The 24,070-nt window shown below is 53.3% G+C and overlaps 1 protein-coding gene across 5 annotated transcripts in view; it reads left to right on the top strand.

Annotated features, from left to right (window-relative positions):
- IPO13 (importin 13) overlaps positions 1 to 24,070 on the top strand; it is a 69,458-nt gene that overhangs the window by 10,542 nt on the left and 34,846 nt on the right. For all 5 annotated transcript variants that reach the window (XR_012160517.2, XR_012160516.2, XM_073357966.2 and 2 more), the window contains exon 2: positions 14,247 to 14,983. Coding sequence is in view for 3 of the 5 variants with exons in the window: in XM_073357966.2 (XP_073214067.1) it covers positions 14,247 to 14,983 (737 nt within the window). In the remaining 2 variants the exon portion in view is untranslated. The remainder of the gene's footprint in view (positions 1 to 14,246; positions 14,984 to 24,070) is intronic.

The following is a 24,070-nucleotide window of genomic DNA, read 5'->3' as shown; positions in this document are numbered from 1 at the left end:
ACACCACCCTGCAGTATGGCCTCCTCTCTGGTCTAGCTGGATTATTGCATGCTGATACCTGACTCTGCTGGCCACACCTCCATGTGAAAGCAGAGTCAGCAGGCTGAATTGTAGGACTCTTGTCTTGCCTTTTGGTCCTCGCTGGGTTGAGATCTGCGGTATCCAGCACTGCAGCTGGGGGACAGGGAAAGGAGGCTAAACCTCTCTTTCCCTGCTTTAGATGTATTTCATCTGCCCCAAATACCTCGCACCTTTGAAAACAAAGAAAAGCCCACAACTTTCCTGGATGATTCAATATCCAGGCTTCTATGGAAACCCCAGTTGCACCTACTCCCTTTCTGCTGGAGCTGTGGCTGATCTCCTTTCTGCATCCTGCACTTTGCTTCCCTGCCTTTCCCCCTTTGCAGTGCTGGATCATTTTGCTGATGTGCCCTCTCTGACACACTATGGTGCGCATTTATAGGGCTGTGTATGTGACAGGTTGGTCACAGAAACCCCCTTGGGGCTGCCAACTGATGTGCAGAGACTACTTCTGCCCCTGCTTTCCCTGCCCTCCCAGCTTGGGACTTGAGTGCCCTGCCTGGTTTGAGCAGGGCACCCCCCCCCCCCCAGCAGGTTCTCGCCTGCAGCCTTTGTGTAGTTTCCCGGGCAGGGGTGTTACCTCCCCACTCCTGGCTCAAGTGACAGGCTCTCAGGTCTCCCATCCCCAGTGAAACTCCCCTGCCACATTCCCACGTCAACACTCCCCCGTCCGTGCTGCATCACATCTCTCCCCCCTTCAACACTGAACTGAGCGGGGTCACTCTCACTAGTGACCTGGGGAAGTTCAGGGCCCCCTCTCCAGGACAGCGCATCCACTATCAGGTTGGCACTTCCCTTCATGTGGACCACGTCCATGTCCTAATCCTGCAGGAGCAGGCTCCACCTCAGGAGTTTGGCGTTGGCTCCTTTCATCTGGTGTAGCCAGGTCAGGGGAGAGTGGTCGGTGTACACGGTGAAGTGTCGTCTGAAGAGATATGGCTCTAGTTTCTTAAGGGTCCACACCATGGCCAGGCATTCCTCCTTGATGGCTGCGTAGTTCTGCTCCCGGGGTAGCAACTTCTTGCTCAGGTACACGATGGGGTGTGTCTCCCCCTTTTCATCCTCCTGCATTAGCACCACCCCCATCCCATGTCTGAGGTGTCGGTGAACACCACAAAGGGCTTGTCAAAGTCTGGGTTTGCCAGAACTGGGTCACTGACCAGAGCCTCCTTCAGCATCCGCAAAGCCTCCTGGCACTGCTCGGTCCAGACGACCTTCTCTGGCTTCCCCTTCTTGCATAGCTCAGTGATGGGGGTGGCTATGGCGCTAAAGCGGGGCACAAACCTTCAATAGTATCCTGTCAACCCAATAAAAGCTTGGACCTGCTTTTTGGTGTGGGGAGCGGGCCAGCCTCTGATCACCTCCACCTTGGCTGGTTCCGGCTTTAGGCGGCCGCTCCCCACCCGATGGCCCAGGTAAGATACTTCAGCCATCCCCACCTTGCACTTCTCCGCTTTTACAGTCAGCCCAGCCCCCTGGAGTCTGTCCAGCACTTGTCTAACCTGGGACACATGGTCCTCCCAGGTCTGGCTAAAGACACAGATGTCATCAATATACGCCACGGCAAAACTCTCCACCCCCCTCAGGAGCTGATCCACCAGGCGCTGGAAGGTGGCCAGTGCTCCCTTGAGGCCGAAAGGCAGGGTCAGGAACTCATAGAGCCCCAGAGGGGTGATAAAGGCCGATTTCAGCCGGGCATCTGCATCCAGCGGCACTTGCCAGTAGCCCTTTGTAAGGTCCATGGTGGTAAGGTATCGAGCTCCTCCCAATTTGTCTAGGAGCTCATCAGGCCTGGGCATGGGGTAGGCATCAGATACAGTGATGGCACTGAGCTTCCGATAGACCACACAGAACCGGACCGACCCATCCTTTTTGGGGACCAGCATCACCAGCGAGGCCCAAGGGCTGGCAGATGGTTGGATCACCCCCAAAGCCAGCATGTCCCGGACCTCTCTTTCCAGGTCCTGAGCAGTTTTCCCTGTGACTCGGAAGGGGGAGCATCTTATCGGCGGGTGCGACCCTGTCTGCACCCAGTGGACAGTCAGATTAGTGCGTCCAGGCTGGTTGGAAAACAGCTGTCGGTACGGATGCAGCACCCTCCTGATCTCAGCTTGCTGGGCAGGGGTTAGCTGATCCGAGAGGGGAATTGTTTCCAGGAGGGAGCCAGCCCTGGTCTCAGGGAATATATTTACCAAAGGGTCATCTCCCTGCTCCTCCCACTGTCCACACACGGCCAACACCACATTCCCCCTGGCATAATATGGCTTCATCATATTCACATGGTACACCCGGCGGTGGTGCACCCGGTTAGACAACTCCACCACATAGTTTACCTCATGTAGCTGCTTGACAACCTTGAAAGGACCTTCCCAGGCGGCCTGTAGTTAGTTTTTTCTCGCGGGGATGAAAACCATCATCTGATCCCTGGTGGCATAGGTGTGGGCCTGCGCCGTGTGGTCATACCAGACCTTCTGCTTCTTCTGGGCTCTGGCCAGATTCTCCCTGGCCAGGCCCATGAGTTCAGCAAGTCTCTCTCGGAAGATCAGGACATACTGCACCACTGACTTTCCATCGGGAGCGGCCTTCCCCTCACGTTTGTCTCTCATCAGGTCCAGGGGGCCCCTTACCCTCCTTCCATATAACAGTTCGAAAGGCAAAAATCCGGTACCTGGGGTACCTCCCTGTACACGAACAGCAGGTGAGGTAAGTCCTTGTCCCAGTCCTGCGGGTGCTGGTTCATAAAGGTTTTCAGCATCATCTTTAGCTTCTCATTGAACCTTTCCACCAGCCCATTGGACTGGGGATGATAGGCTGAGGTCCAGTTGTGCCAGACCCCCCATTTCTCCCACAAGCACCGGAGCAGGGCCAACATGAAGTTGGAGCCTTGGTCTGTCAAGACTTCCTTGGGGAACCCCACTCGGCGATACTTCTGGGGGACCACCAGCTGCCTCCTGATCCCACAGGACTCCACTTCCCTTCGGGGAGCCCCTTCTCCCACAGGAACCTCTCCTGGCAACCTCTTCTCATGGTCTGTCCCACACTGAGGTCGGCCAGGTCCCTGAGCTTCCACAAGGAGGGATCTTTCTGCAACTCGGCCTGGAACTCAGCGGCTGGGGAAGGGATGGGGTGGAGCTGGCCTGGGGTACTCTTCCCTCCTGAGCAGGTGGTAAGCTGGCAGTCCCCCTTGCCTGGGCCGTCTGCCCCTCATCGAGCTGGGTCCCTACCCAGTTAACTGTGGGTAGGTTGGGTCTGCTCAGTCTGTCCCTGAGCCTGGGGCACTGGGGTCCGTATGTGGCCTCTCTGGCCACAGTGATAGCAGCTCATGTCACGTTGGTCCCCTTGAGCGGGTCGGATGGTCCTCACGCCAGGTGTTCCCCTTGGGGAAGGGGGTTCTCCATATTTCCCCACTGTGAGGTCCCATGCTGACTCTCTCTCTGCATCGTGGGGGGTCCTGTTCTTTTGGGACTCCTCCCTGCTGCCCCGTGACCGACTGTTCACAAACTCGTCAGCCAGCTGCCCTGCGTGCTGGGGGTTCTCTAGCTTTTTGTCCACCAACCACAGCCTCAGGTCGGAAGGGCACTGTTCATACAGTTGCTCCAGTACGATTAGGTCAAGCAGGTCCTCTTTAGCTCGGGCCCCAGCTGTCCACTTGCGAGCATATCCCTGCATTCGGTTGGCCAGTTGTAGGTAGGTGACCTCAGGCGTTTTACGCTGACTCTGGAACCTTTTCCTGTACATCTCAGGGGTCAGCCCAAACTCACAGAGCAGGGCCTGTTTGAACAGTTCGTAGTTCCCTGCCTCTGCCCCTGTCATTCGCCTGTACACGTCCACAGCTTTGGGGCCCAGTAAGGGGTTGAGAAACTGGAGCCTGTCTGCAGGGTCAACCCTGTGCATCTCGCAGGCATTCTCAAAGGCCGTCAGAAAGCTATCTAGGTCCTCCCCCTCCTTACGCTGGGCCAGGAAGCACTTATCAAAGCTCTTTGCAGTCTTGGGTCCCCCCTCACTCACTGCAGCCAGGGCCCCACTGCTCCTCAGCCTGGCCAGCTCCAGCTCATGCTGATGTTGCTTCTCCTCCTCCTGCTCATGCTGATGTCACTTTTCATGGTCCTCCAGCTCCCTCATTTTCATCTCCCTCTCCCATTCCATCTGCCTCCGCTCCAGGGATGGGGAGCTCCGCCGGGAGGATCCCCTGCTGGCTGCCAGAGTCAGGGTGCCCTCGGTATTCACTGGGCTTCCCCAACCCCTCCCCTAGGCATAGGTAGGAAGGGTCTCGGGATGTCCTCGTCAGCAGTCTGACTCCTCCCAGCCCGGTCAGGCCCCAGGGCCCACGCTGCGTCCACCGGGCGGCTTCCCTCAGGGACAGGGATCGGGTCATCCAAGCGATCCTTCTCCTCCAACTGGGCAATCAGCTTTTCCTTGGTGGACCTCCCAACGTGCAGCTCCCTCTGCCTGCACAGCTCCACCAGGTCACTCTTAAGGCGTTTAGCGTACATCTCCCTGCTGGCCACTCGCAGGCCTATGCAGCTTTCCACGGTTTCCAGGAAGAACCCCTCATGTGCCAGTCCTTCTTGAGGTCACCACGTCTTTGCCAGGGTCGAGCTGCAGACTCCTCTGCCCCTGGGACCACTTGGTGCAATCCCCCAGGGGACCCTGTTACTGCAAAAGTCCTTCTCTCTGGTCACACACTCCCGGGGTTAACCGCCCTCTGAAACCGTCTCTCCCTGAATCTTCAGCACTCCTGGTCCCCGTCAATCCCCCTTCGTTTTACTGCTCCCCAGTCACTTACTGCAGGAAGCGCCGTTCACGGGGTGCAGTACATCCCACCACTGCCACCAGTTGTCACGGAGTGTGGGGGAGTCCGGGCCCTGCACCCCTCTTCCTGGGATTTACCGTGACTCTCAGCCAGCCAGTAAAACAGAAGGTTTATTGGACAATAGGAACACAGTCTAAAACAGAGCCTGTGGGTACAACCAGGACCCCTCAGTCAAGTCCTTCTGGGGGGCAGGGAGCTTAGACCCCAGACTTGGGGTTCTCTGTGTTCCACCACCCAGCACCAAACTGAAACCAAAACCCCCCCAGCAGGCTCTCGCCTGCAGCCTTTGTCTAGTTTCCTGGGCAGAGGTGTTACCTCCGCCCTCCCCCCACTCCTGGCTCATGTTACAGGCTCTCAGGTCTCCCATCCCTGATGAAACTCCCCTGCCACATTCCCAGGTCAACACTCCCCCCTCCCTGCTGCGTCAGGCCTGCTGCAAACCCAGACCCAGCTCTGAACCAAGTCCCCTAACAGCTGTAGGCTTAAACTGAAAGCAGCTTAAGAAGTGTTCCTGTCTTTAACACTCAGATACCCAGCTCCCAGTGGGGTCCAAACCTCAAATAAATCCATTTTACCCTGTATAATGTTTATACAGGGTAAACTCACAAATTGTTCACCTTCTATAACACTGATAGAGAGATATGCACAGCTGTTTGCCTACCCCATCCCCCTCCCGGTATTAATACGTACTCTGGGTTAATTAATAAGTAAAAAGTGATTTTATTAAATATGGAAAGTTGGATTTAAGTGGTTCCAAGTAGTAACAGACAGAACAAAGTGAATTACCAAGCAAAATAAAATAAAACAAAACACTTAAGTCTAAGCCTAGTACAATAATAAAACTGAATACAGATAAAAACTCACCCTCAGAGGTGTTTCAATAAGTTTCTTTCATAGACCGGACACCTTTCTAGTCTGGGCATAATCCTTTCCCCTGGAACAGTCCTTGTTCCAGCTCAGGTGGTAGCTAGGGGATTTCTCATGATGGCCGCCACATTTGTTCTGTTCCACCCACTTATATATCTTTTGCATAAGGTGGGAATCCTTTGTCCCTCTGGGTTCCCACCCCTCTTCTCAATGGAAAAACACCAGGTTAAAGATGGATTCCAGTTCAGGTGACATGATCACATGTCACTGTAAGACTTCATTACCCACTTGCCAGGACAGACGTATATAGTGAATGCATCCGACGAAGTGAGCTGTAGCTCACGAAAGCTTATGCTCAAATAAATTGGTTAGTCTCTGAGGTGCCACAAGTACTCCTTTTCTTTTGCGAATACAGACTAACTTGGCTGCTACTCTGAAACACGTGTACGGGAAGACTTATAAGTAAAACAGAGCCATCTACAGTCAATTATCCTGGTTGATGGGAGCTATCAAGATTCCAAACCACCATTAATGGCCCACACTTTGCATAACTACAGTAGGCCCTCAGAGTTATATTTCATATTTCTAGTTTCAGATACAAGAGTGATACATTTACACAAATAGGATGACCACACTCAGTAGATTATGAGCTTTGTAATGATACCTTACAAGAAACCTTGTGCATGAAGCATATTCCAGTTACATTATATTCACGCTCGTTAGCATATTTTTATAAAATCATATGGAGTGCAACGTCACAGCGTGAATTCCACTCAGCCTTCCCAGTGGGTCTTTGGGGAGCAGACACCCCAAGTCTTTTCCGTGGATAGTGAGATTTGGTTTTGATCACCTCCTTTGAGACAGGGCAATACTGGACCTGCATGCTGTGACAGTTGCCGTGGCTGCCTTCAGATGAGGAGACTGAGGAATAGAAAGACAGGTGCATCTGTTTTCTTCAGAAAATTTTACTGCCCATTTACTGATGCCAGAATAGAGAGATCTGCAGAGACTTCTGAGGCACACGGCTGGATTTGGAGGGGCTTTCTCTTTCCCAGTGTGTTGCTGAGAGCAGCATCTCCTGAGCTGCATCTTCTCCCAAAGCAGCGGAGACATGACTTAGATGGATGTATGGCCTTGCCAGAGGTGAGGGCAGGTGTTTGCGGGGAAGTGTTTTGAGGGTCCTGGGACATTCACGATTGCATCAAGTTCCTTTGCTCCCAGTTAGTAATATTAGATTTATTTAAACTCGATGAGTCGAAAGAATAGTAAATATGGCAGGCGACCAGCTTGGCTTAATGGTGAAATCCTAGCGGATCTTAAACATAAAAAAGAAGCTTACAAGAAGTGGAAGGTTGGACATATGACCAGGGAAGAGTATAAAAATATTGCTCGGGCATGTAGGAATGTTATCAGGAGGGCCAAATCGCACCTGGAGCTGCAGCTAGCCAGAGATGTCAAGAGTAACAAGAAGGGTTTCTTCAGGTATGTTGGCAACAAGAAGAAAGCCAAGGAATGTGTGGGCCCCTTACTGAATGAGGGAGGCAACCTAGTGACAGAGGATGTGGAAAAAGCTAATGTACTCAATGCTTTTTTTGCCTCTGTTTTCACTAACAAGGTCAGCTCCCAGACTGCTGCGCTGGGCATCACAAAATGGGGAAGAGATGGCCAGCCCTCTGTGGAGATAGAGGTGGTTCGGGACTATTTAGAAAAGCTGGACGTGCACAAGTCCATGGGGCCGGACGAGTTGCATCCGAGAGTGCTGAAGGAATTGGCTGCTGTGATTGCAGAGCCATTGGCCATTATCTTTGAAAACTCGTGGCGAACCGGGGAAGTCCCGGATGACTGGAAAAAGGCTAATGTAGTGCCAATCTTTAAAAAAGGGAAGAAGGAGGATCCTGGGAACTACTAGCCAGTCAGCCTCACCTCAGTCCCTGGAAAAATCATGGAGCAGGTCCTCAAAGAATCAATCCTGAAGCACTTGCATGAGAGGAAAGTGATCAGGAACAGCCAGCATGGATTCACCAAGGGAAGGTCATGCCTGATTAATCTAATCGCCTTTTATGATGAGATTACTGGTTCTGTGGATGAAGGGAAAGCAGTGGATGTATCGTTTCTTGACTTTAGCAAAGCTTTTGACACGGTCTCCCACAGTATTCTTGTCAGCAAGTTAAGGAAGTATGGGCTGGAAGAATGCACTATAAGGTGGGTAGAAAGCTGGCTAGATTGTCGGGCTCAACGGGTAGTGATCAATGGCTCCATGTCTAGTTGGCAGCCGGTATCAAGTGGAGTGCCCCAAGGGTCGGTCCTGGGGCCGGTTTTGTCCAATATCTTCATAAATGATCTGGAGGATGGTGTGGATTGCACTCTCAGCAAATTTGCGGATGATACTAAACTGGGAGGAGTGGTAGCTACGCTGGAGGGGAGGGATAGGATACAGAAGGACCTAGACAAATTGGAGGATTGGGCCAAAAGAAATCTGATGAGGTTCAGTAAGCATAAGTGCAGGGTCCTGCACTTAGGACGGAAGAACCCAATGCACAGCTACAGACTAGGAACTGAATGGCTAGGCAGCAGTTCTGCGGAAAAGGACCTAGGGGTGACAGTGGACGAGAAGCTGGATATGAGTCAGCAGTGTGCCCTTGTTGCCAAGAAGGCCAATGGCATTTTGGGATGTATAAGTAGGGGCATAGCGAGCAGATCGAGGGACGTGATGGTTCCCCTCTATTCGACATTGGTGAGGCCTCATCTGGAGTACTGTGTCCAGTTTTGGGCCCCACACTTCAAGAAGGATGTGGATAAATTGGAGAGAGTCCAGCGAAGGGCAACAAAAATGATTAGGGGTCTGGAACACATGAGTTATGAGGAGAGGCTGAGGGAGCTGGGATTGTTTAGCCTGCAGAAGAGAAGAATGAGGGGGGATTTGATAGCTGCTTTCAACTACCTGAAAGGGGGTTCCAAAGAGGATGGCTCTAGACTGTTCTCAATGGTAGCAGATGACAGAACGAGGAGTAATGGTCTCAAGTTGCAGTGGGGGAGGTTTAGATTGGATATTAGGAAAAACTTTTTCACTAGGAGGGTGGTGAAACACTGGAATGCGTTACCTAGGGAGGTGGTAGAATCTCCTTCCTTAGAGGTTTTTAAGGTCAGGCTTGACAAAGCCCTGGCTGGGATGATTTAACTGGGAATTGGTCCTGCTTCGAGCAGGGGGTTGGACTAGATGACCTTCTGGGGTCCCTTCCAACCCTGATATTCTATGATTCTATGATTAAACTCCACCCAGGGCAAACCTTTGCCACAGTTCTTAGTGCCTTCCTTTGCCCTGGTAGCTGAATAAGTGGGATGTCAGCGTGGCTGTCCAGTTCCCAGCTCCGGTGCTCTGTCCTGGCAGGCCTTGGGCTGGAACCTTCACTGCCAGCTGCATCCTGTCCTGCGTTCCGTCCTTGTTGCAAGGTGGGGGAATCTCTGTCAGGGAGGCCAGCGGGAATTCTGTCTCTTATGTGTTTGCCTGAATTTGTCCCTGAAAGTGACAAAGCTGTTGGAAAGACGCGCTGTGTGTGCGTATGCTGAGGAAGCTCCTCTCACCATTAGCCCTCTGCCGAGGCTGCTCGGTCCCTGACCCACAGTTTCCCTGCTGTTCCGGTCCTGCGCTCTCTTGCAGCTCTGCTGATGCACTTGTGCCATGCAGGTGTTTTCCTATCCTACCTGTGCTGCTGCAATAGGGTGGGCTGTTGCTGCTGTAATTATTCTCCCCCTTCACCTCCACCGCAGAAATAGCCAAGCCTAATGCCATCGCCTCGGGATGGTCTACTGAGGCTTCAGGCCCTCCCAGGCCTAACCTGCCATTGCTGAATTGAGAATGATGTGCCTGAGGAGTAACTGGCTTGGCTGGAGGCCCCTCAGTGTGTTGTGTAGGGAGGGGACGATGTGGTTACTGCAGGATTGACCCAGCGTCATTGGCAAGGCCTTTGTCACCCCACCTTCCACTCACCTGGGGAGGCAGTGCTGGCTGCCAGCAACCCTGCAGGATCGCTGGGCCTGGCTGGCGGGAAGCAGCAGACTGCCCATTTGGTCTGAAAGAGAATGGACTTGTACATGGGGAGCCCTAAGAAAATGATACTGGCTTGTCCCCAGTGACTGTGCTTGATGAGGAATGAGCTGGGAATTTCCATTTTGTGCCCTGTGTTTGACTGCCTGCTCTCGTTAGGCAGAACAGAGAGTATCCCTATCCAGTCGTGGGTGGGGGGGGGAAGGTGGTTGGCTTTCCTGGGGGGCCTGGAGCTCTGGTTACTTGGTGTAGCCATGGTTTCCGTTGCTTGGTGGCAGTAGGCAGGGCTGACGCAGGAATAGGATGTTGGCTGCGTGGGTCTGCCTTTGGCCAGTGGGAAGGGAGCATCTTCTGCAGGAGACAACGCAAGAATGATTCCTTCTGGACATAGCAGCATGATAGCTTCTGCCAGCCAACAGTGCCGTCCTTTAGAAGTGCAGCCCCCACTGTCTTTGCTTTGTGGGGGCTGCCAGTGCTAGGTCGCTGGGGCCATGGCTCGCATACAGGCACTGTGCTCCTGAATTCGCTGCCTGATGTCTTCCAGACCTGCTTCACAGGCATTGCACCAGCACCTGCATTATCTCTGTTTGTTCAGCCAGATAAACCCCCTGAGGTGCGGCATCTTGCTTTCATGAGGCTCCTGGGGGATAGCAGGCTAGTGTGAGAACATACAGTGAGTTCCTGGTATGTGGGGTGCAGGCCTGACTCTGTACCTTACCCCCTACTGCAGGGCACTGTGAATCCTATCAGCCCTCCGACTCCACTGACTGGTCTTGTCTGGGCACCCATCTCTGGTGAGCCGGCAGCCCCCACTCTTATTTGTTTACCTAGAGTGCTGTCAGGGAGACAAACTGCTATTTTTTTTTTGCTCTGTGCAGAAGCTCATAGAAGGTGAAGAAAGGGAGGGGAGGGCTCCAGGGATGCTAGGTCTCTGGCAGGTTCCAATGCTCCCTTCTTAAAATATTAGTACTAGGATGAAAGCTCTAAAGCCATCAGCTGGCACTCAGGCTCCTGGGGCTTGCTTGTTACTCCTTTCGCTGCCCCCCAACATAACCAGATTAAAAGCCCTGAGCTGTCTCTAGTGTGCACCTGCCCTGTCACAGTGGGAGGCTTGTCAGAGTTCCCAGGTGGCTGCTATGCTGTGCAGGTAGCTAGGACCTTACCAAAGCTTAATGCACAGCATTGTAGAGCAGAGACACTCCCAGCTGACAGCAGGCTTACCTTACTTTCACTCCAGCGGAGTTCTGAGATGTTGGAGAAACCTCATCCTCTGGTCGAGAGCATGCCAGGCCGGCTGGGCTGTTTACAAGGTCTAAGGTTACCTGGTCAGCTGTGGAGAAGCCAGCTCTGGTGTCAGACACACAAACAGTGGGCGGGGCAGAATCCACAAAGCCCTCCCTGGAGCTGTCACTTCCCTCTCTATCCACCCCTCCCTGCCCCCCCCCCCCTCTGAGTTTCGTTCCTTTTTCTTTTCCTGGCATCAGACTAATGTGCTTGTGCTGGTGATCAGGAGACTTCATTGTAGAGCCGAAGCCATGGTCCAGCAGGACTGAAGCAGCCTGGAGTGACAGTCAAACAGCAGCAGGTGCCAACACTTGCCTCTCAAGAGCCCTGGCATGAGAACTTCGCAGTGACCTTGTCTTCTCTGCCTGGGGGCATGGGTGCACATGCACTGAGGGGACATTCTGTAGAGCGCAGGTCGCCCTGAAGCGTGCTCTCCCAGCTCAGCATGCCCTGGGTAATACGTGGTGGGGTAAAGAGAGAGCACTGCTACACCCAGTGTAAGAAATTGGGTCAGATTAGACCAGATTTCAGTCGGTGCCTGTCCCAGTGGGTCTGCTAGCTGGATTTCTCACTGGCATGCTGCAGGCAGTGACAGATTCCGGGCACAAATGCAGCCAGTCAGAACACTCCACATCAAACCCAAATCAGCAAGCCCCAGCGCAAACACCTCTTCTTGTCTCTAGCTGCCTTCCTGTTTGGTTTTTTAATGCAAGTTCTGTTTCATAACAGGAGTGAGGTTCTCCAGGTAGCACATTGTTGGGTGAGGACTGTGCTTCTCAGGAGGCTCCTAGCTGCTATAGCTAGATGTGTAATGCTATGTGGAGATTTCAGAGTGGTTAAGCACTCAAACGTCAGGAAGTGCCAATGGCAAAGTCAACAGTGCAGCCTTAACTCTACCCCCATACCTGTGTGCAGCATTTGGATTGTCTCATTACCTGATTGCACACTGCTTCCAAAATATCGCAATATAATGTAGACATGTGCCTTGCCTTTGCCTCACAGCAGGGAGCTCTTGTCCTAGCTTTCATTTTATGCACTCACATTTTTCTCAGTGTCACAGTGCACTAGCCAGGTGTGGATTTAGACTGTGTGCCAAGGTCTTTTGTGTCTAACACAGGTACAGTATTTTAATAGTTTACACTGCAATCCTGCAGCTGATTCTGGCTGGTCAGCCCCCTCTGAAATTGGTGGGGTCCATGCAAGCACCAGGCTCTGCATGCTGAGAGCCAGTGGCAGGATCAGGCTCTCGTCAGCAACTGTGTATTACGTATTCTTTAATCAGAACCCACTGCCACCTCAGAGGATGGGCTTGCACCTGCATTAGCTTCATAGTTGGGTGGGCTGTCTGTGCCAGCACATTTTCACCAGTCGTCTGCCATGTTGTACTTAATGTGTAATGTTGTGTAAGAATTGTTTCCTGCGCGCTTGTCGTTTAAATGACTTTAATGGACACTGTCTGACATACGCACAGGAGTTCACTGTACTACAAATTGCTGCACCCAAGCTTGTCGATGAAACTGCATGAAACCTTTGTATTTTATTTGAGAAACTGTATGATTGAGTAATCGCAGACTCTGATGTAATGCATAATGGTGCGTGCAAAGGGGCAGAATTAGGGTTATATCTTCGGCCTTATCTTTGGCATCTCCTAACGATTATTATTCGACGCTTGTAATGCAGTAACATCTAAAGGTCATGACCAGGTTGGGTCCCGTTGTGCCAGGTGCTGTACAGATGTGATGGTCCTTTAGCAGAGTACTCACCAGGTTCTCCAGTTTGATGTGAGATTTTTTTAAATCCCCTGATATAGAGGTACTCAGCAGGACCCCTTGGACTGGCCTGACCACACACTTTGGGATGGCACAGGAGGAAGCTCCTCTCCTGCGAGCCTGGTACAGCTTCTGCCTTGCAAAGGGCACTGTGACAGCAAAGAAAGTGATTTTTTTTTTGACTGCAGGCAGCTGAGTTCTAGTCAATCAATGCTGGTTTCATGCTATCCCTCTTGCTTCCCTTCCAGGGTTCTCCAGCCACACTGAAACGCACAGCCTCCCAGAATCCTGCTGTCTGCTTTCTTACCCAAACTCCATCCTCTCCAGTCCCAGCTGGGACCGCTTTCATTTCAGAATTGCTCTCTGGAGTCTTAAGGCTCTGCATGGGCTTCTGCCAGCCAGCCAGCCTCTCAGGACAAGTCTCTCCCTCCCTCCCACCCCTCCTTTCACTGCTCACTCTTCGTTGAGGACAAGCCTCTTCTGCTGACCAGACAGCAAGTGTGAAAAATCAGGACATGGGGTGGGGGGTAATAGGAGCCTATATGAGAAAAAGCCCCAAATATCAGGACTGTCCCTATAAAATCAGGACCTCTGGTCACCCTGCCCCCACTGGAGGTGCAAGAGCCTTCTCCTGGGCATCTCCTGCCATCCAGAACAGCCTCCCTGTATGTCTCTCAGAAACTCTCTCCTATTTTCCCCCCTCCACAAATGTTGTCTAAAACACCTTCGTTGCGTAAACCTCTTCCTTTATCCCCCTTCCTGCTACTGCCTTAAAAACAAACGCCCTGGACCATGTCTTCACCCTGCCGTTTTCTGTAACATATCCACCCCGCTGCGTGATCTCATGCTGGGAAGTGGGGAGGTTTGGTCAGGAGGGTTTACTCCTCTCCAAGGCCCAAGAGCCCCATGGGAATTCCATAGGTTTTCGAGGCTGGAGGGGGTGGGGGGGCGTGACCTGTGAGCCCCAAACTGAGGAGGAGGTGTTGTGCTAGATCTTGACAAGCAGCAAATGACAGTGATGAGTCAGAAATGAAGCTGAGCCTGTTAGTGTCATGATCCAGACTAAGTGAAGGGCCTCAGCGGTGAGCGCAGACGTGTAAGAGAAGAAAAGGTTCTTAGCATCTGGGGATGCAAGGAGAATGGTAATGTCTCTCCAGCTCCCCCTGTCTCATGTGCTGTGGTACAGTCCAGTGAAGCTGGTCACTTAAACCAGCTGCTCTAATCCAAGACCTGGGAAGTGGGGTGGTGTCTTTGGAGACCTAGAGACCAAGTGCTTAGAGGGCTGGTTATGGGGCCTGTCCCTTGTGCTGTTGACTGGCCATGGAGCGGGGGGTGAGCCATGGCCCAGTCCTGCTCCAGTTCCAATGTGCTCTTCTCTCTCTTCCAGGCACTCCATCAGTTATATTACGACCCAAATATTGAGAACAAGAACCTGGCTCAGAAATGGCTGATGCAGGCACAGGTCTCACCCCAGGCATGGCACTTCAGCTGGCTCCTCCTCAACCTGGACAAGGTGCCAGAGATCCAGTACTTCGGGGCCAGCGCCCTCCACATCAAGATCTCCCGCTACTGGAACGACATCCCTGCCGACCAGTATGAGAGCCTCAAGTCGCAACTCTTCAGCCAGATCACCCGCTTTGCCAGTGGCTCCAAGATCGTGCTTACCCGGCTCTGTGTGGCACTGGCCTCGCTGGCACTCAGCATGATGCCTGAGGCCTGGCCCTGTGCTGTGGCGGACATGGTACGCATGTTCCAGGCGGAGGACTGCAATGTGGATGGACGGGCACGCTGCCTGGCACTCCTGGAACTGCTGACAGTACTGCCGGAGGAGTTCCAGACCAGCCGCCTGCCTCAGTACCGCAAGGGGCAGGTGCGCAGTGTACTGGCCCAGGAGTGCGGTTCTGTCTTCCCTTTGCTGGAGCAGCTGCTGCAGCAGCCGGACTCCCCCGGTTTCATCAAGCAGAAGGTGCTGAAGTGTTTCTCCAGCTGGGTGCAGCTGGAGATCCCGCTAATGGACTGCGAGAACCTGATCCAGGCAGCCTTCACCTCCCTGCAGGACCCAGAGCTCTTCGACACGGCTGTGGAGGCCATTGTCAATGCAATTTCCCAACCGGATGCCCAGAGGTAAGAGTGGCATTCCCCACTCCCTGCGCAGGCCGGGTCGTTTGAGCCTGTTTGCCTACAGGGGTGGTCTGGTCCCCTTGGGTATGAGAGTGGAGGGGAAGCCTCTGGATTCTAGCTCACTGAGCTGGCTGCAGACGGAGGCATGTCGTCAATGGCACAGGTGGGCATAAGAGCCTGGGGGAGGGGAAGAGAAGCCTTGGCCTTGAGGGTTTCAATGCGGTGCTAGTCTGTCTTGGTGACTTCTTACCCTGCCTTACCCACAGGCCCGGAGGTCAGGGCTGCCAGCTCTCTACATACATGTTACTGCTCCTGTCCATCCCACTGCAGGCTGCCCAGATGCCTGCATGCTGAGCTGGCTCAGGCTGGAGAAGAGGGACATGGTTAGCCATTTAGTCTTTCTAGTGACTGGAGAGCAGGGCCTTGAACTCCATGGGTGCCGTTCAGAGGCTCCTTGCCACTGACCCATGAGCTCTTCCTCAGACTCCTGCTTTGACAGACGCTCTGTCTGGGGCTGTCTCTGAGGGGCAGCAGCTGCCAGCTCTCAGCTCTCTGAAGAGCCCTCAGGAAGTAGATGCTATGCAGCTCTGCCCTTCTTCTCTCCTGTTGCCTCTGTGTCTGAGGAATGAAACACCTGGCTGAGAAACAACTGGCTCAGCTCAGTCCAGGGAGAGCTCCGCTTGGCTGCACTACAGACTCCGGGCAGCCAAAGAGCATATTTCATGTAGGCTTGTCTCCTCTCTCTGCGTCCCTAGCGGCTTTGTACGTCCAAGGTGTGTTGATTCCCCTTTGATCTTGGTTGCAACTCTCTCTGGAGAGCGGAGCCATGAGACAGCGAGGAGTAGGGGAGAGGCCCCCTCGGACCATGGCTCCAGCGCCCTTTGACCCTTATTAGGCCGTATCTGAGCAGCAGCCATCTTCCAGGCCATGGCGCTGATACCCACAAAATGGAGAGTACGTGGGTCTCATCGGTCACGTTCCCGCTTCATTGCTTAGCACCTCTCCCCATTTTCCCTGGGAGGAGAAGGGCTGAATTACAGATCTGGGTGGGCTAGGTGTTGCTCTGCATCAAACTATGGCTCTTCCACAGGAGTCTGCATAACTGCCGGGATTCCCAGCATTGGTGCAGACGCTGATTCTAGGGCACAGGTTGCTGAAGTCTAGGCCAAGGTTCACAGGGTCTTCTAAGAGACAGGTGCTGCTTCTGGAGACTAAAGGTCCCAGCATGCCTGATTGTTTGGATGGTGATGGAGCATTGCTTCCTGGGAGCTGTAGTCTTCTTTACCAGCACTAAATGAGAATGGGCACAGTCTACTCCAGGCAAGCTCAGACACTGTGGTGATGGGCGTGATATGAAAACCAGAGAAGCTGCTGTCATGTTCGGTTCTGTTAGTTGCCCCAGACCATCGCCCTCTTTCCAGGGCCCCAGCTGACTTGCTGACCCAGTGTGCCCTCCTTCCATCCTGCCTGTCCCCAGAAACAGCAGCAGGCACCGTTGGGGAGGGGAGCCCTGGATACCAGCTAGCATCCTGTGACTTACGATAGCTTCTCCTGGAGTGATTCCTCCAGCCCTTACCCTTCCCATCTCATGAGCCTGTGGCATGGTGTTTTGGGGTGTGATGACCTTACAGCTGGGCTTTGGATGTGAATTTGGGCCTGGTGAGAGGTGTTGGACTGACAGCCTGGGGAGCCATAAGGAAAGCCTTGCCAAGGACACAGGTACCTGGAGGGGGTTTCTAGCATCCACTACTGGCCCTCACAGCATTTCATAAACCAGTCCTCCCCAAGCCCGTGATGGAGCTCTGTGTTCTCCCCACCTCACAGATGGGAAACCAAGGTCACAGGGAGCCAAGTGACTGCCCAATGGCACATGGGAATTGGCCTCAAGGCTGGGACTAGAACTCAGGAATATCTGGTTCCCAGCCTCCTACTTGGTCAGCTGGACTCTGCAGTCTGACCGTCTCCCCTGGAGCAGGCAGGAACTTTAATCCCCCTCTCCCATGGTGTGCAGGGATGAGATACCCAGGCTTTGAGCGCACTGAGTTTTTATCACTTACTAATATGTAAAGCACCTTGCACTGAACACTATGGAACGTGCGCAAACCTGACCGTCCTGGTCAGCGTGCATCGTTCTGGGGCTGCCGCGTCAGGAAAACAGAGAGGAGACGTGTTGTCGGCACAGACTCGGTGCCAGGCACTGCGCAGCACAGATCTCCGGGGGCGGGCATACCGCTAGAGGGGCAGCGTGAGGCACGAGGCCTTGCTCTGAGACATTGTTCTGAGCTGGCAGCTGCTCAGGAGAGGGATTGTCCTTAGCTCTTCACACAGTGCTGAGCGCGCACATCTGAGCAGTCAGTACGCTGTGATAATGAATGGTGGGGGGCTGTGGGGGCTGATCCTGATGCAACAGTAGTAAATATAAGATGGGGAGGCACCTCATGCTGTCAGTCAGCGGGCAAACATCAGTCTGTTTGAGTTGGGCATTGTGGGGTAGGTCAGTGTTGTCGCTGCTCTGTGGATAAGGGAGCTGAAGTGCTGAGGCGGTGATGTGACCACGGTGACAGTAGCAAAGGACCCAGCCCATCAGGACATACCAAGGTGGCAGATCCCAACATTGGGGCTGGATAGTGGGACTCCACTCCCCTTCTCTCCGCCTGCTGTTTCGGTCTGTCTGGCCTGCCAGGGTGCATGAACCTGGGGCCTGAGTGCTCCTCCTTGGTGATGTCGGGTGTTGGGTCTGAGCTGCTGCTGCTGACACCGTTGCTCCTGTCTGTCCAGAATAGCAGGTGCTCTCCCCGTAGGCTGTAGGTCTGTGGATCCTTGATCGTAGCCTCAATGCATTACCGCTTGTATCAATCCAGCAGCCAGTTTCCTCCGTTCACTTTACGCTGCTGTCCTGCTCTTCCCCCGTCCTGGTTCTTTTATCATGCTGGTCGCTCTTGTGGTCCGAGGGGCACTGAGATCTGTCAGCTTCCTGCCTGACATTCACAGTCCCCTCCCTGCTGCCCTGCGTCCTTAAGTCTTATAGAACCAGAGCAGGCTAGTGGATGTCTGCTCTTTCAGGGTATGCCTATGCTCCAATTAGACCTGTGGCTGGTCTGTGCCAGCATGCTTGGGCTAAGGGGATGTTTAATTGTGGTGTAGACATTCAGGCTTGTCTGGAACCCCCCATCTCACAGGGTCCTAGAGCCCAGGTTCCAGTCAGAGCCCGAACGTCTATATGGTAATTAAACAGCCCCTTAGCCTGAGCCCCTCGAGCCTGAGTCAGCTGCCATGGGCCAGCCATGGGTGTTTAATTGGTTATGTCTACACTGCAGTGTGTCCGTCTTCATCATCGTTTGTTCTGTGGGACACCAGCCAGCCATCCCTGTGCATCTGTCACACCGGCGGGAACATCTCCCTGCTTGTTAGGTATGACTCCCCACTGCGTTTCTCCCTGTGTCTATCTTTGGGAGCATAGGAGAGACATGAGGTTCCCTAGAAGGGACTCCATTGGCCTTGGGAGGGGACAGGGTGTGTTGGATGGGGGTATCTGACAGTATCCTGGGGCCAAACAGTGTTTTGTCTTGTAACAGCTCCTCCTTCACTGCATCCCCAGGCTCCTTGCAGCACTCTGAGTGGGCAGAGTCACCACGAGCAGCTGGCACACAGCGTTGGTCCACCCTGGCTCTGCCCCGCTTGTTTCTTCTCCTTCCTGGGTTCGCTCGGCCCCACCCACTCCTGTCTGTGTTGCTCAGCGGTGAGAGGAGCCGCAGCCCATCCAGTTCTCCCAAAAGCCTCCAGGGAGTCTCCTGACCTTTTTGTCTGTCTGGCTCTTTCCACATCCATCTCTGAGGTTCCGGTTGCTTCTGAGCCACATTCCTCCCTGCTCTCCCATCTTCGTTCTTGCAGGTGCCTAGCCCTGGCACCTGTGCTGCTTGTGTATCCTCCCTGCCTCCCATCCTGGAGCTGCGGGCAGAGACCATCCTTAGTGTTCCTCCGCTGACCTGGACCCTGATCGAGTGGCAGACTCCACACAGTGAGTCACTCACCTCCCCAAGGAGGGCTGGTTCTGGCCTCCTGGGAAGCAGGGACTCTGTAAAAGATTTGGGGTCTGGTGGACCGTCTACTCCTAGGGGAATTCTGCGACACTGCGCATGCACAGAATTTATGTCCCCCACAGATTTCTTTGCTTCCCTGCAAAAAAATGACTTTCTGAGGGGGAAGCAAAGGGAAGCCACAAGAGCAGTCATGCGACCGTCCCTAGCAGTATGTTTTGGGTGCCCATGGCAGCTAGCAGAGAGGTAAATCACAGTAGGGCAGAGGGAAGGATTGGGGAAGACCTGGCTGGTGGCTCCTACCCTGCGCCGGGCTCAGCTGCTAGTCTTGGCTGGGCTGGGTAGGACAGGACTTCCTCTTCCCCAGCACGGCATCCAGGGCAGACCCACCCCCAGATTTCCCCCCCAGCTGTAGGAAGCTCTGCAAATTCCACCCCAGCTTCCTGCACCCATCGCTTCTCAGCTGCAGGGGAAGGGATCACTGTACGGGGAGCTGCTCTCCCACATGCCCAACAGCATGTATCCAGACCCCCTCATACTCAGACCCTCCCGCTGAGCCCCACACCCCCATGACGAGCCCCACTCCCCCTGCACCTAGACCACCCCGATGAGCCACCCGGATCCCCACCAGACCGAGCTCCAACCAGCTGCATCTAGATTGCCACCCCACTGAGCCCTACTCCCCCAGCATCTGGCTCCCTCCACACCCAGACCCCTCTTGCCGAGCTCTATCCCACCACATCTGGGACACACCCCCCCTCGCTGAGCCCCAACCACCTTCACCTAGACCCCCCCTGCAGCGTCCCATTACTGTTGGATCCAGAACCCGCTAACAAGCCCCTGTGCATCTAGATCCACCTGCACCTGGATCTCCCACTGAGCCGCCTACACCCAGATGGCCCCACACAGAACGCTCTCAACCCACACCTGGATCCCCCCACACTAAGCCCCTCCACACTTGAATCCTGACAGAGTGGGCCTGCCTGCCCACACCTGGCACGGAGGGGCAGGGCACGGCACGGCACTGGGGTGTTTCTGGGGCAGGCCCAGTCCTTGCGCTGTCATGATTGGGTGCAGCCTCACCACTGAGTCAGTGTTCTGGGGGAGAGCTGCAGAGTGATCTCCCACCTCTGTGCAGCCAGTGCCTTGTGCTCCATGCTGCAGCCTCCACATTTATTTGACAAAATGAGCAGAATTTTAAAATATGGTGTGCAGGATTTTTTTTTTTTTGCTTAGAATTTTTAATCGTTTGGTGTAGAATGCCCTTGGGAGTAACAATCAGCGGATTCTATTCTCCCTGTACCTTGTTTGCAGCTTCAGATAAACTTTTCTGCTTCTCTACCCCATTGTGATTATTGGGTGACGCACACCGGGCAATGAACCTTGCTGTTGTTCGCCTCTGGCACTGGGTGCCGGCAACAACCTCTTACCACGACAGCCCCACTAGGCATGGTATGTTGGCATTTCAGACTGTCAGGAGCTTCATTCAGAGAAACATTGGGTACATCTACACTGCAGTTAGACCCCTGCGGCTGCCTGTGCCAGCCAGCTCGGCCTACGGGGCTGTTTCCTTGCTAGACACTCGGGCTGGAAACTGGGCTCTGGGGCCCTGCGAGGGGGGAGGGTCCTAGAGCCCAGACTCCAGCCTGAGCCCAAATATCTACACTGTTGTTAAACAGCCCCTTAGTCTGAGCTCCCGGAGTCAGCTGGCACTGGTCCACCACAGGTGTCTACTTGCAGTATAGGCATACCCAATGTGGCCTGGGAGCCCAGGACTTCTGGGTTCTGTTCCCAGCCCTGACACTGACTTACTAAGTAATCTGTTATCTCTGCACCTTACTGTCCTTCTCTCTAAGAAGGGGGGAGTAGTGCGTGCTTTGCTAGCTCGTGTGAGGTGGGACAAAGATCTCTGTAGCAGGAGAGCACATTATCTATTGTGGCAGTTTGCAGCCCTCTGTGCTTTACCAATGAATGGCAGCATTGACGAGGCAAGTGGCTTTGTGTCCCTCACCTTCCCACTGGCAGTGGTGCCAGGGAGGAGAGCAGTGCTGTGTGGGCTGACCTGGTAAGGGACTTGCTTAGAAACTGCTGGCTCCAGCATCTCTGCACAGACTGGGGGAGCCTTGGGAGCTGCAGGCAGCTCCTGCGTAGACTTAGGGCCGGTGTGGGGAGAGACTGACTGAACTGGTGCCAATGAGAAGGCTGGGGTGGACCTACCTCCAGTGGTTGGAGAAAGGGGCAGAACTGGGTCTCTCCATCTGCCCAGCCCTATCCATAGGCTGGGGGATATTACTTCATTTTTTGGTCTCTTTCTGCTAGTAGGATGACACATCGCCACTCCACGCCAGTATGTGGGGAGAATGGGAGCCAGGAGCTAAGGCGCGCCATTTGAAATGGGCAGTTCCTGTCCCCTGAGAAAGTGCTGGGTGGATCACTTGGTGTCCTCTTTTGCTGTTCTTGGTCTGTCCTCTCCAGTAACCAGGCTACTGGATTCCCATCCCAGAAGAGGAAGCTTCTCTAGAAGAGCAGGCTCAGATCTTCCCCTGGTGGAGTGCACACAGATTCTTTGATCAGAAAACCCTTACGCTTTGCTGCTGGGTTGCTGGTCAGGGAAGATCAGATTGTCCCTCATTGTTCAGCCATTCTTTCTCTCCTGATAGTTAGATAAAGGATCTGTCCACAGTTCGATTGCGCTGGAATTTGATAGCAGGGCTCAGCAGAGAGCAGCCTCCTTTATACTGAGGCTCAGTTAGATGAGAATTTGATCTTCCACCAGGTCACTCAGGGCAACAAAATCCATCTTCTCCGGCACAGAATCCTAATATCTCGCTTTGGGGTGCCAGCTCTCTGCCTGTCATTACACGTTGTCTCAGTGCTCGTTGCTTAGTGCAGATTCCCCAGGCCCAGTCTCTTCTATGTTTTGCCATAGGGTAAAGGCACACTCCCCGGTTTTATTTTCATAGGTCCCAAGGCCAGAATGGACCATTATGATCATCTAGTCTGACCTGTATAACAGGCCAGAGAGCTACCCCCAAATAATTCCTAGAGCAGAGCTTCTAGAAGAACATGGAGTTGTGATTTTAAAATTGCCAGTGATGGAGAATCCACCATGACGCTTGGTAGATTGTTCCAATTGTTAATTCCCCTTCCTGTAAAAACTTAGGCCTTATTTCCAGTCTGAATTTGTCTAGCTTCAACTTCCAGCCATTGGATGGTGTTAGACCTTCCTCTGCTGGACTGAAGATCCCATTTGTAACTATTTGTTCCCCATGTAGATACTTAGACTGGAATCATCACCCCTTAACCTTCTTTATTAAGCTAAATAGATAGAGCTCTCTGGGTCTGTCACTAGAAGGCAGGTTTTCTTGTCCTTTAATCATTTTCGTGGCTCTTTTCTGAACCTTCTCCAGTTTATCAACATCCTGCTTGAATTATGGCCACAAAACTGGACACAGGATTCCAGCAGCAGTCGCACCCAGCTCCAAAGACAGAGGTAAAATTACCTCTCTGCACCTACTCAAGGTTCCCATTTATGCACCTCAGGATCCTATTAGCTCTTTTGGCTACAGCATCCCACTGCAAGCTCGTGTTCAGTTCATTATCCACCATAACTCCGCAATCTTTTTCAGAGTTGCTGCTGCCCAAGATAGAGTCCATATCCTGCAAGTGGGGCCTGCATTGTTTGTTCCAAGATGTGTACATTTACATATAGCTGTATTTAAACACTGCATTGTTTGCTTGTACTCAGCTTACAAAGCAATCCGGATCGCTCTGTATCAGTGACCTGTCCTCTTCATCATGTATTGCTCCCCCAATATTTGTGATCTGCAAACCTTATCAGTGATGATTTTATGTTTTCTTCCAGGTCATTGATTCAAAGAAATTAAATAGTGTAGGGCCAACACCTGGCCTTGCGGGATCCCACCAGAAACACGCCCACTCAATGATTCCCCTTTCCCAGTTACATTTTGAGATCTATCGGCTAGCTTTAATCCATTTGAGATGTGCCATGTTAATTTTCTATTTTTCTATCCTTGTCCCTGAGATCTCCACACCAGTGTGGTTTGAGGAGACCACGTTGCTGTTTCTGGGTTCTGGGAGGTCTCTAAGTGGTTTGCAGGGGGGTCTCTTCTCGGTCTTCAGGGTGAAGGCTGCTTTTGAATCCAGCAGAGCCCTCAGCCCGGTCCTGCCAGCTCCACAGGCTTGTAAAGAGTCTTTCAGCATTTTAAAGGCTTGCCAGAGTCATGGCTCGGACACAGGAAAGGGTCTGTGGGGGAAGCACATACCTCCACTCTTCATCCTGCCCTTGGAGCCTTCACTTGGAAAGTCCTAACTCCTTTGCCATCAAATCTCAGCCTTCAAGTACATTATCGTTCTTTGCATTTCCTTCTCTTACAGAAGACAATAAAAATGCCCCCAGTGAGCACTCTGCTCTGGTCCTACCCATACTTCACTGGCCATTCCTCGTTCATTGGCAGCGGCACTCTCAAGTAAGGGCCGGGGGTGCTGGACCCCGCGTGGAGCTTGTGCGCCTGCATGTTCTCTCTTGCTGGGTGAGGGTGGTAGGGGAGCGCGGAATAGCTGCATCTCCAGATATTGTGCCTCAGTGACCAGGTAACTGACAGACTGCATATTAGCCTCCTGCACTGCCTCTCTCTGGGGGCCCATCAGCTGTTCTTCCCTGTCACTTCTCGCTTGTCGCCAGGGTTATAATCACTTATTGGCAGCCCTGAGTAGATTGACAAGGGTGGAATTGCTGCATGGTCTGGAATGCTGCTGTGCCGGGCAGCTATCAGGGGCCTAGGCACGGGAGATGGGCATGCATGCAGTAGTTGATCCTGGGAAAAGGGGGCCAGCTTGGCAAGTGGGGCAAGAGCCCTCCATGGCGGCCTGGGGAAGGGAGAGATGGGACAGGAAGCATGCAGTGCCTTCTCTGTTGTAAAGCACCACTGCACTGCGCACGCAGGAATGCCTGCTCAGAGAGCTCTGTTAGTGCCAGCTGTGGGGTGCCCGTAATTCAGGTGTGGCAGGCACTGCCCAGATGCCATGACCT

This window comes from Lepidochelys kempii, chromosome 8 (genome assembly GCF_965140285.1).
Source record: "Lepidochelys kempii isolate rLepKem1 chromosome 8, rLepKem1.hap1, whole genome shotgun sequence".
Lineage (NCBI taxonomy): Eukaryota > Metazoa > Chordata > Testudines > Cheloniidae > Lepidochelys > Lepidochelys kempii.
Note: the sequence above shows the minus strand (reverse complement) of the source record. Positions and strands in the feature narration are given on the sequence as shown.